The sequence below is a fragment of the Fusarium proliferatum genome (genome assembly GCF_900067095.1).
Source record: "Fusarium proliferatum ET1 genome assembly, contig: FPRO_scaffold002, whole genome shotgun sequence".
Lineage (NCBI taxonomy): Eukaryota > Fungi > Ascomycota > Sordariomycetes > Hypocreales > Nectriaceae > Fusarium > Fusarium proliferatum.
Window position 1 is genome coordinate 112,268 of NW_022194791.1, and position 12,041 is coordinate 124,308.

At 45.8% G+C, this 12,041-nt stretch overlaps 5 protein-coding genes across 5 annotated transcripts; 3 read left to right on the top strand and 2 right to left on the bottom strand.

Moving 5' to 3' along the window:
• Positions 1–957: 957 nt before the first annotated feature.
• FPRO_03829 (uncharacterized protein) lies at positions 958–1,198 on the top strand (the record flags this gene model as incomplete). Its single annotated transcript, XM_031225915.1, has 2 exons — positions 958–1,109; positions 1,195–1,198. The coding sequence occupies 2 exons, from the start codon at positions 958–960 to the stop codon at positions 1,196–1,198; spliced, it is 156 nt and encodes a 51-aa protein (XP_031076504.1).
• A 3,819-nt stretch (positions 1,199–5,017) lies between these two features.
• FPRO_03828 (uncharacterized protein) lies at positions 5,018–5,439 on the top strand (the record flags this gene model as incomplete). Its single annotated transcript, XM_031225916.1, has 3 exons — positions 5,018–5,212; positions 5,268–5,381; positions 5,431–5,439. 3 exons carry the CDS (start codon positions 5,018–5,020, stop codon positions 5,437–5,439), a joined length of 318 nt encoding a protein of 105 aa, XP_031076505.1.
• Positions 5,440–5,524: 85 nt separating this feature from the next.
• On the bottom strand, positions 5,525–6,382 carry FPRO_03827 (uncharacterized protein; the record flags this gene model as incomplete). The annotated part of the gene is made up of 1 exon (XM_031225918.1): positions 5,525–6,382. One exon carries the CDS (start codon positions 6,380–6,382, stop codon positions 5,525–5,527), a length of 858 nt encoding a protein of 285 aa, XP_031076506.1.
• Positions 6,383–6,979: 597 nt separating this feature from the next.
• On the top strand, positions 6,980–8,383 carry FPRO_03826 (uncharacterized protein; the record flags this gene model as incomplete). The annotated part of the gene is made up of 9 exons (XM_031225919.1): positions 6,980–7,060; positions 7,107–7,203; positions 7,256–7,278; positions 7,327–7,356; positions 7,437–7,515; positions 7,569–7,629; positions 7,683–7,820; positions 7,873–8,286; positions 8,341–8,383. 9 exons carry the CDS (start codon positions 6,980–6,982, stop codon positions 8,381–8,383), a joined length of 966 nt encoding a protein of 321 aa, XP_031076507.1.
• Positions 8,384–8,713: 330 nt separating this feature from the next.
• FPRO_03825 (uncharacterized protein) lies at positions 8,714–9,027 on the bottom strand (the record flags this gene model as incomplete). The annotated part of the gene is made up of 2 exons (XM_031225920.1): positions 8,714–8,889; positions 8,940–9,027. The coding sequence occupies 2 exons, from the start codon at positions 9,025–9,027 to the stop codon at positions 8,714–8,716; spliced, it is 264 nt and encodes an 87-aa protein (XP_031076508.1).
• Between the last annotated feature and the right edge of the window lie 3,014 nt (positions 9,028–12,041).

A 12,041-nucleotide genomic window follows, 5' to 3' on the forward strand; every position in this document is an offset into this window, starting at 1 on the left:
TAAATTTGGCATGTCCTTGTGATGCCATCCACTAAAGTCATGGCCCCAACTTTAGCGCAGTGGTCCCTGAGCTAATCTGGTCAGAGTAAATCAAGATACGGCACATCGATCGCGGGGTGTTTATACATGCAGGAGCCTTACGCTGGGTTTCTGGCCACTAGAATGAAGCTCTGGTCAATAGTGGATGCTGAGGGACTCAGGCAACAGTCCTAATATAGCCTTTCCATTCAAGGCTTGCTTCTCGGGCTGCTGTCATGTGATGGGTATTGAGTAAGTACCCATACCCTTGTACACTATCTGAGCGTGGTGTAGGAGACTAGATAACCTGTTAAGATGATCGCCATCTGGGAGAAGAGATCTACTTTTGTCAGAATTGGGTCGGCGGTTAAGCTCCCTGGTCCCTCCTGTTTCGTCTCCTGTTTCGCTATTCGGGCGACAGGCCAGAATTAGGTCCCTAGAAAAGCATTCCTTTGAAACCATCGCGTTTTGAACTAACGGGAAGATGGATCTGGATTGAGCTCTAAACCTTGGCAGGGAAATGGGAAAGCTTATCTACGCGATACGGTACGGTACAGTAAACGCACAACAGCATAGCTAAAAACGGCTTCCATGCCATGCACAAAGCAGAACGAGGAGCCAAAACCAGTCCTTTTTACAAAGTTGACCTATATATAGCGCCCAGACGGTGTGTACTTAGCTATGAACCCGATTATGGCATCTTAATTTCTCATGTTTTCGAAATACACTCCTCTGGCAGGAGCATGCATCTACCCTAAAACCAGAAGCAAATAGCTAGGCAGTATTATCGCAGGGGAGCCAAAAACTGCTTCCTGAATACACCAAACGCAAAAGCAAAAATATCACCCCTGCGCTTATTAAAAATAGACCAGAGGAGGATTACTATAAAATATTATATTCCCAGCTAATTACTTTACCAGTTTTATCTCTGCAGTCACAATGGCAGTCGCTGAGAACACCCGTGTAAGAAAGAGAGACCGGAGTAATGAGAACTTTAGGAAGAAATGGAGCACACTCAAAAATAATGGTCTCATTATCCACCAGGTTTATAACGCCGAAGTATATGTTTGCATACGCCGTAAAGGCGAAAAGTATGAATTTAAGTCTACTGATAAAGCGTTACCGCTATCTGACGAGGAAAAAGTTGGTGTTACTGATATAATATACTTACTGTAGCTAACAAAGTATGGCAGAATGAAAGCTTCCCGTTACCTGTGCTCGTGACAGCTGAGGATGTTGCACGCCATAGGAACAGTCAAAGTTCAGTGAAGGAACGGGAGCTGCGGCAGGAAAGTAGTCTAGAAGGGCCAGTAATAGTAGTAGGGAACCCATCACCAGAGCCCAGGGGAGGCTCCGAGGTAGAGCTTAAAAAAGAATAGCGCATATATCATGCTTTATTTTAGATGGAACTTTGCATTCCTAATACGATGATGCTTAGGAATCTAAGCGGTGAATGTGTCATATGCGGGTCACAGAAAGCTGGCGACGTTTGTCGCTGTCAATGTCTGGAAGTATTGTTGATGACGCGCTTACCATCCAAAGCCATTGTACGTGGTGCGCTGTCTTCGGCTGACCCATCAGGCGCCTCTGATAAATTTAGCGGTTGATTCACTAATTTTAGCGTGTCTGCTCCGGGTAGCCGCTCAGCCCTGGTAGTAGTAGTTGGTATGCCAATAAAACATTCACATTCTACTACAAACAAGAGCTGTATCCTCTGTTGGTGGGCTTATGTTCTAAGAATCAGAGAAATTTATTCTGTTTTCTTAATTAATGTCTTGTTCCTGGGTATAAATTAATGTTGTTTACGTATTTGGTGACTCATTATGTTCCCGGGAATAATTCGATGCTGTTACATGTTTCACAAGACCTTGGGCTATTCCCAGGACCAAGACATTGCTGTTTACTTGTTTGACAACCCTTGTATTGTTCCTGGAAACGAATTGATGCTGTTTACATGTTTGGTGGCTCCCAGGAACAAGTAGTAACTACTTTCAGTGTTGCTTAACATTCCTGGGAACAAATCGATACTGTTTACACAATTAGTGCATCTGTTGTTCCCAGGAAGAAAGTAACGCTGTTTACGTGTTTGATGAACTATGTTCCTGGGAGCAAGTCAATGCCGTTTTTTGTTTCTCGTTTAAGGATCTCTCGATGCCAGGTACGAGGAAGGTGGCATTGCGACTTGAGGTCATAGCGTTATGCCAAAAACCTTACATCTACTCGCTAGCTCTTATTAGGGGAGATCATATCCCCAAGCTTGCGGCGGTTATTAGACCAATATCGTTGTCCTCTGTTGTGGTGGCTTCATCAGACATCTAGAAACCGGCTTTGCTCTCCTGTTTCTTGTATCATGCTCTTAGGTTAGCGGAAAGAACAATTGCGCAAGTGATCAAATTGGCCGCGTCATTTCGAGTGTAACTAATTATAGAATTCTTTTTGTCGATTGATTGGACAACCTAGGCGCCTTAATTATGTCGGAGCGGATGAAACGGACTAGACCATTTTTCTGCCTTAGGCCTAAACTTGGCACCTCATCGAAAAGGCTACTTTTCTCTTTGTTGCACAGTACCTTTGCACACCTGATGATCGTCCAAAAACACTGACATGGCTTCAGGCGTTCCGTCCCAGGTCCATGAATACCGTACCGCCCAATTACTGCCGAATGACTCAACGACTGAAACGATCGAAGACCTGCGTATCCCGTCCACGTCAACAAGTGTCCTATAATAGCCGCCAAATTTAGGCGCAGGACAGTTTGATCACAAGAGGCCTGTTCCCCCACCGTTGGTGACTGCCGAATCAATGCATGTACTGGGCTTGGGCTACCCAATCGTTTACCCACGATCGAACCTCCATCGTCGAGACAGTACAATGCACTGAGACGTTTATGGGGGCTATCTGTCTGCGTAAGGCCGCCCACGGTCAAGTATTGGCCAGACTCGAGGCGCGCGGTAATTACGTTCGTTGAGCGAATTGCCTCGGTGCTTTGCTCCTCCTACGTCTGTCCCTGTATTACTACTCAACTTACGACCAAACTATATCCTATGTCAAATGTCGGATGGCCAGTCTCTAATAGGCTTAGCAGTTTGCGAAAGCTTGCATGCTATTGTGTTCTACTACTTGCTGTGCTGTCCTCCAGGGTTTCTTACTTATGGCTGCCTTTTCTTGATTTGCTACGAAGTAACCCGTTGGGATACTGTGTCGATAATAAATCGAGATGAATTTCTTGCTTTGTGCTAGCACTAGAGACATTCTCGTGTTTCTTCATGGAACGCAGATACAAAACTAAGAAATATCTCTGCCATAACCCCTTCGTAACATCCGATACTATATAACCGTCTGGAGATAAAACTCCCTCCTTGATTCTTCCTGGATGTTTTACCGTCGTACCCGGCTCTTCCGGGAAGAAGGTGCTCCAAAGTAGTACATTGTCCCCCCATCAACAAGACATGAGATAAGTGTCGCTTCTTTTGTGTTTATAATGATGCGCGTCGCAGGATCAGAGAGTTTCGCATTGGTAACTTGTGATGGGGGCCAGAATAAATCGTCCTTCGAGGGTCTACCGCTGGAATGATTTGCGGGGAGGGTTGAAGAACGGGCACGCCTAGATCGAGCAAGACGAATCGAGGAAGCAGTACGAGGCGAACGGGCAGGGCGAGTCGATCGTGGTTGGATTTGACGAGGGAATCGGTGTCGGGTGCGAGGAGTTGTCACATGTCGCAGGCGCCGTATCATGTCGACTATCAGTTGGTCCTGATGGGCTCTGGGGGTTTGTTCAACTGGCTGCGTTGTTGTCTCCATTGTGATGCTGAGTCTTTTGCTGGAAGGTTGTGATTTTCGGCAGAAAAGTCTTTCCGACCTCATTTAAATAAGAATTACTCTGGAGGCCAGTTCCCGTTTCGGAAATGAGGACCGAGAACTGTTGGTTCTAACACTGCGGAATCTCTTAGTCTGAAGCAGAACCAACCGTTGGTTGCATTCTTCCCCTCGACGGGTTCGTTCATTCCCTTCTACAAAATGTGCAACCAAACTCACATCGCCGTACTTGGATACGTGCATGGAGCAGCGAAGGCCACTAGGTGAATTGCTTGTCTTTATACGAGGGGAATATATGCTTATAAAACTTAAAATAAATCCTATAATTTCGTAAATCAACATCCTTCTTCCGTGGCTATATTGATCCTGGTCACTCATTTCCTTGCCTCATTTACGGAGAATTTTTTTTGGGGCCTGTTGTTTGGGTGTTACAGAGCCGAGGTTGAGATTAATTCTTATCGATACGCTGTCCCCGCTCTCGATTTTAGCGTGAGGGTTTGAGCTACCATGCATAGAAACAGGCACATAACAGCAGGCGACAAAACATCCCAAAAACAGCCGCCGGCTCCATCTTCCTATGCTACTGTTGGCGTTTATTATGCCAACCACCATCCAGGCCAGTTAGCAACTCTATCTGGTTGGCCATCATTGACATGCCGGCCAGACCCATATCGGCGGCCTCCGCAACGGAGCCTGGTAATCTATATAGCTTATCGATAAGAAAAATCTTCACATAAGGGGAAGGACATGGGAAAACATTGAGTTGGGCAGGCAAATGGCAATGCTATTCTGAGACCTAAGGCTTGGGAGAGAGAATCTTGTTGACATATGCGAAAGAACAACTTGGTTGCGAATTCACCTACATTTTAACGCCTCCGAAGGTGCAGATTCAATTAAGTCAGCTAACCAAGCTTTCAAGAAGAATGTGCACGTGATTAGATGTTTGGTTCTTGCGGGGTCATGGAGATTGTCATTTGACCAGCAAAAGGCTATGATCAAGACCAAGTTTATTTTACCACGCCATCCGTAAGTTGTGCCATACTACTAGGCCCCAAAATCCTACTGACTGACGGCCGATATTTGTAGGTGTTATCAAACTACGTAATTCGTAACTCGACCGGAATCTGGGTGTCTATGTTCATCCATCCATCCATCATTCGTTTTGCCTAGCTAGCTACCGATCATGAACGATCTGGCGCACCAGGAACAACTCGGCATCGACCTCGACCTTCTTTCGAAACTAGCCATAATGGTCGAGGGAGCGGAATGGGCTCGAAGTGACCTGAAAGGAGTGTCGACGATACATAGCGATAGCGTTGGCGGAGACCTAAAAACAATTCGGGGGGCGATCTGGGAAGCTTTGGTAGCTAACGGCAAGGTCGCTTGATGTCTCAAGCTTGCAGCAAATTTCGAGATACTGACCAAATGCACAGATTAGCCGCAAGGATGACTCTGGGAACCTTCTTCAGGTAGAAGGTTGCTGTAGCTTGTCTATCTCGAAGAAGACACATATTGTCCCGATCGCTATAGTTGGAAAGCCCCCCTCTGTAGGCGGCCAGCCCCTACTAATGGGGACAATAACTCATATTGAGAAAGGACGCTTAATCACAGAGTCCCAAAGTGCCACAATATTCGAGTTTTATTCCGAAATTCCTGGTGGTTTCGAGAAGCTGCCTGGTTCCGGAAATTCTCATGGTTCAGTTCCTGGATCATAGCCGAAGAGGTGTGGTATCGTGAATTGGCTCAGGTCATCTACTTCGAACGATCCGTAGCAATGTGGTACGATGAATTGACTCAGGTTGTCGTTGGCGCTACTCATCATCTCATCTACCTCAATCGGCATGGTGTTAGTTTGAGATCCCAGGTGTAGCTGTTCGCTCGCGCTTTTCTCAAGGAAGTTGTGGACATTGGGTGAATTCTCATCCAAATAGTTAACTTCGCACTGAGCCCTACTCTCTGGAGTCTGAGAGAGGTTGGTACCCGAGTTCGACAATGTCGCTGGAGGATGTGTCGGTTTTTTGGCACGCCGACGAGGGCGGGGTAAAATTGATCGCTTGGATTGTGCTCCCTGTTGCTTCCGCCTGCCGATTCTATCTGTGAGGTAACACAGATCACGATGTCTTTGGATTTTGTTGATGGAGTTGAGGAGGCCGTCTAAATCATCCTCGGACAATTTCTCAAGGCGTGAGACAACACTTTTATCATCGGCCACAGCGGCAGCAAAGCCGGACAACGCCTTGGTTCCGCCGTGATTATAAAAGCGCTTCTCCCAAGACTCTTCCTCAATTGTTCCCTCCTGGCAGGCTTTGACCGATGATATTAGTCGATACGGTGTGAGATCTCTTTCGGCAGTGAGTGAGCGTCGGAAGTTCTCTTGGACTTGAATACGAGCGAAATGGGAATCGTCGAGAGGGACTAAGATGAGAGTTTGAATTAACGCCTCCCTGATGAGATCGGGATGCGTCTGGATAGCCTCTGCAACATCGAGATGGTGTTCAGACAATTCAACCACAATCTTGAATTGAGGTTTCGAGGCTTGCGAAGACATGATCGGATCCAGTTGGAGGGAAGATTCTGGGTTCTTTCGTGAATGGAAATCAAGCGGACACAGAGTTCTATGCATAGAAAGCGCAGAGATGCGGAAACGTGTTCGCGGTTTTCGTGCTTTCGCAGTTCAAGAAACTGCCATTTGGCAAAATCTGGTAAGCGTCCCAACGTATCATCTGACATCGAACCTGGCGAATGGCATAATCTCAAATAAAATTTTAGGTGGTGCCACTCAGACCAGAAAAGGTGGAGAAGGAAGTTGGCAGGGATCTATCCCGGACAACTTCCACGAGGGACATGCTAACTTCGGCATGGATTGTCAGATTATCACCTGTCTTGAGCTAACTGAATACTGGGAGGAAAAGTGCGACTGCAACCTAGGCAAACCTGGCCATCTAAGACCAACTGCAACAGCTGAGACATAAGCTCACACATCCATGGGACCCATCTACGCCATGCTAAGAGCATTTCCGATATTGCATGGTCCTACTAGAGGTAGATATGGTAGAAAAGGGCCACAGACCACCTGCATCACCTTGGATTCTCATCACATTTCTTGCGTACTTTCATTGGTTCTCTCTGCGAGCGTCGTTTCGAGATGGCTGAGGCAAATGATCCTCCAGTGACGGATATTTTGGAGCCTGATGACCAACCAGCTGGTGATTCGGGCGTGGATGAAGTATGCCTTTGTCTCTACATTCTTAACCAGACTAAACTCGTTACAGGCCATAGATGACGCTTCCTCGACCCAATCGATATCTTCCAGCATATTCCAATATCGAGTAGAGAATGGTAGAACGTATGCAACCCATGGAAGCGGGGGTAAGTTGTCGTCTCACTCCTCGAGGTTAGCTTGCTCACGGTGTTTGGATAGAATATTTGCTTCCGAACGACGACGTGGGTACAGCGATTGGAGTAGTTGACTCTTTCCACTAATATGAACAGGATGAACAAGAGAGGTTAGGTGAGTTCTCAGTTCGTTTCTGTCGAAGCCACTCTGCTAACTCCAAATCGACATAACTAACCATATCTGGATGCTGGTGAATGACAGTAAGCTCTACCAGACTCCTCCAAGAAATTGGAAGAGGATTCTCGATGTGGGCACAGGGACTGGTATCTGGGCCATGGACGTCGGTATGTATAAAACTTCCCAAGGCGGTGCGAGCGAACTACTGATCATGGCTCAGCGGATGAGCATCCAGAGGCAGAGGTCCTTGGTGTGGATCTTAGTCCAATTCAACCTAGCATGTATGTTTTCCCATATACCTTGGTAGCCTTGTCGCTGACTGCCATCTTTCTAGGGTTCCTCCTAATTGCAAATTCGAAATAGACGACTTGGAGAAAGAATGGACATTCACATATCGGTTTGATTTTATATTTGTCCGCAGCATGATCGCAAGCTTCAAAGACTGGCCGGGTATCTTTTGTCAAGCATTCAGGTAAGTTTTTGCCCAGGCAAGGTTGCTTGCGCTAATACAACTTTACGTATAGAAATCTTGAGCCCGGGGGATACATTGAGGTCCAGGATAATGCATACCCGCTCGCGAGCGACGACGGCACGATTCATAACACCAACATCCTCAAGTGGTCCGAGCTTATGCTCAATGCTGCCAACAAAATTGGTCGCTCTATTACTGTTGCCTCTAAATTCAAATCCATGCTTGAGGATGCGGGTTTCATTGACATAATAGAGATCAAGAAGAAGATTCCCATGAACCAATGGCCGAGGGACCCACTTTATAAAGAGTTAGGAAACTGGAGTTGCTACATGCTCCGCAGTGGCCTTGATGGAATCTCAATGGGATTGCTGACGAAACTTGGCTTGACTGTGGATGAAGTGAATGTTTTTCTGGCCGAGGTCAGAAGGGACCTCATCAGTACCGAGATCCATGGTTATTGGTATACGTATGATCGACCCCTCCCGCAACAAACGATAGGCGTAGACTAACAGGTACCCAGATACTTGCTGTACGCAAGGAAACCAGGGAACGTGGCTGATTGAGGACACCTGTACTCGTAGTGACTTTTAGCGCGCAATTGATAATCGTGGGGTGCGGGGAAAGAATCCCCCTGCCTTCAGCGCAGGTACCCATTGCAGAGCCGCACTTGCAACCTCTGCTAAAGGAATGTCGATGTCTCCCTACTACATTGCAAGCTTCAGACTTAGCCAGACGTACCGATGGCTTAATAAGCGTCCAGAAGCCCGGTCCGAGTTTATATAATTTTCTTTTCTTTTATCAGGAAATTACTCAAGCTTTGAGACAACAACACAAAACACAATTTTTCTGTAGCACTGTCTCCTAACTAATTCTTTCCATATCCCCCATTCTTCTTAGGTCGACTTTTCATCTTTGAGCAACGATTGCAATTGTTTCAAGTAAAGACTCAGCTCATCATCTTGTTGAGAGCTAAAGTCTGGTTTGCAGAGAGCCTCATTATTGGGGGCTTTTGAGGCAAAACTCGGGTATTGAAGATTGCCAGTGTGATAGTCTTTTGGACTTCTTTGTCCTAATCGCAAGTTTTAGCAAACTGTATACGGCTATTTTCTATTCACTTACTGCGTAAAATTCGAGTCCAAGTTGTGACAGTGCGTTCTTCAACTCTCATGACCGTTCCATGATGGTTAGGTGGATTCTTAGAAGACATTGTGCTCTCGCAAAAATACTATGTGGAAGCACATATTCTCGGAGCGATATCAGCATCTTAAATACCCATCAGGAGGCTCTTCTACTCTCTCACTTCTAATCCAACTTCACTGGCCTCTCAATACCGCTCTTTCATGGATTAAAAATAACTTGCAGGCATTCTAGTTGAAGTGAGGAGGCAGGGCAAGTCGTAGCCTGATATCGTTGCACTGCATATAAAGCACACCGCTTCTTAAGAATTCAATAATTCTGTTGGCTTGCTAGGCTCGGCTGCTGCATGGCGTTGCAAGAATGATGCAAGTACAAGCTCGCCTGAAACCATGGGTAAACGAGGCTATCAGGATGAGAATCCTTTCGTTAGAACGGGCGTGAGAAAGTTATCACAGTAAAATCTTTTCGTTCTTTACCCCTATGAAGTTGTTCCTCCTTCCTCCTTTCTATAATTGTGTCTTATATAGTTCCTGTAGAAATTGAAGTTTAGTGTTTATATCATACCCTTTCCAAGATGGCAATATCTGCCCTTGCAAGCCCTATCGAATGACAAGAGCTTGGTTCTTGTAAATCAGGCTGTCATATCTCATATTATAAATGTCAGGGGTTCATGCAGGTGCCTAAGGTTGGTGGTAGATCTCGAGTTACGGGGAGAGCTGACCAAGAGTGAGCACTGTACTACTAGTGTCATAGCCGTCGAGACAACATGTAACAGCCCAAGGAAACCAACTTGAAAAACAACAGATGAAACTCCATTTACGACAAACGGGTTCGGTGGGGCAAAATTGCATAATAGTTGATATAAGGAACGTACCGGGAATGTTTTGCAGATAAACTCAGTAGCTTGTCCCAAGCCTTGTGCTTCGTACCACAAAGACAGACTGGTCCGTCACGATCAACGCCCGGGACTGAACTCTGATGCGGACCGAAAATCTGATACATTAGATCAAAGAAAGAAAGGGGAAAAAATTACAATGGCGCGTAGAGAGTGAACGCTTGGCCTTCGAACGAAACACTTGAAAGCAAGGAGTTGACCAGTAAGAGCAGACCTTTCAAGATGTTCTAATAGAGGAATGGGTAGTAATGGCGTACCTGTTCGGATGGATCGGTAGGCAAAACCCGGTGGAACGGTTGAGATGATATACTGGTAGTATAGAATTGGTACACGGACCTTTACATTCTGGTCAAAGTGCATAATAGTATGAGTCGACTAGTCGGGTACTTAGTCAGGTCTGGTATAGAGAATGTACTGGTTTATCTTGATTTGTGGACTAGTCTGAAGAAATGGATCATTCCAATGCGACTGGTATAAAATTTGTACCGCTCTATCTCGGGCGGTACAAGGCTAGACTGGTTGGAACTTGGGGGAGTACTGTTATGGTTACCCTGGTACAAAGGATTGCCTAGTACGGAGGAGACTCTGTACGAGTACATCTTACTACCAGTATGAGTAAGTCAGTACATGCAGTCCTCCGATGGTTATGAGTTTCCATGAGTTTCCATGTATTTCCATGAATTTCGGCGCCGTTAACCCCGAGAGTCCTTGATTTCATCTTCGGCTAACATCGCAAGGATATCTTGTTTTGCCGATATTAGCCGCAGGGTTGACGTAGTTGACCTCAGCATGGCCTTGAATATACTTAAGATGAATTCCAAATACATTTAGGTTATGGCCTCAAACTAAGGCGCCGCCGGTTTTCTGTTCTGAACCATACTTTCTTGAATAGTTAGTAGCTGGCGAGCATATCGTCATGGATTTTTGGTAGCTAGGAAATAATACTAGTTCTTCATTGAGGCTGCCTCTTTACGGTCTCGCTTCATGGTGGCATTACAGTTTAGTATAACTGGCGTCATGGAAAGTAATCAAAAATATAAGACCAGCATTCCCTCTCTAGATTTCACACTCTCGTGCAATGGGTGGCGCCAAGCGCTATCGTCATATATGCACAGTCAAAAGAATAGCCAAAAAGTAATTGAGTCTAGTGCTGACATTACTGATCGTAGCAATCCACGATGCCTCGACTTGAGGGCTCGTTGCGGAAGCTGAAGGTCTATAAATACGCAGTATCTTGCACTTCGTCAGTAGAGCTCATTCTATCTCTGTATCTTGGCAACTGAAGGCACCATCATCACCTGTAGCAAACAGAATGATTGATAAAAACCCAAACATCACTATCAGACCAAGAAGCTCGCTATATATTCATACAGATATAAATCAGTCAGGAGACGAACCTGATTGTGAGCAAGCATACGTAAGTAGAGTATATAACGGACTCGATAGTGGAAAGTTAACGGGTGGACTTCTAGGATCCTGGCGAATCATCGATAGATACTCTGAGAAAGCTTATCCGTCTCCAGAATGCCGCTCTTTTAATACTTGAAAAATCTACGGAATTGCTAAGAGAGTCTGTTGTGCTGCTACAAGAACAGATACGAGGAACTCGAACTAACTCATGGAGTTCAACTCAACAAGACACTCTGCACAATGAAGACTCGGAGTTTACAAGTACCACTCAAACCAACTCAACGCAGCGTATAGACTGTGCCTTGCTTAATCAAGCCAACGAACAGGCCTTCCCTATGCAGACATATGCCATGGAGAATATCAGCGTTGGTAACAACAGTCAACAGACAATAATCATGGAAGGTAAAGGTTTAGTCAGGGCAAGAAATATAGCGATTGGGGACGGGTCTAGGCAGATTATTGGTAGTCTCTCCGGTGCCGCATTACAGAAGATTGTTGGGAGTTGGAATCGGGATTCATAGATAGCATGGTGGTGTATACGGTAGATAATCAAACGCTTCATAGGCTTCTTTCTATCTCCTCTACCGGTAGCCCATATATGCATTCCATTTCATGACGCCTCCGCTACCACAAAAACTTGTCGTATTATGTGCTATCCTAAAAACTGGTCCAGGACGCAATGTACTATCTCAAAACCTGGGCTGGCATATTACAAGGTCACAAAACTGGGCCCTGTTGTGTTGCAGCGGGTTTGACGGTCAATTCCGTGGCCCAAAGGG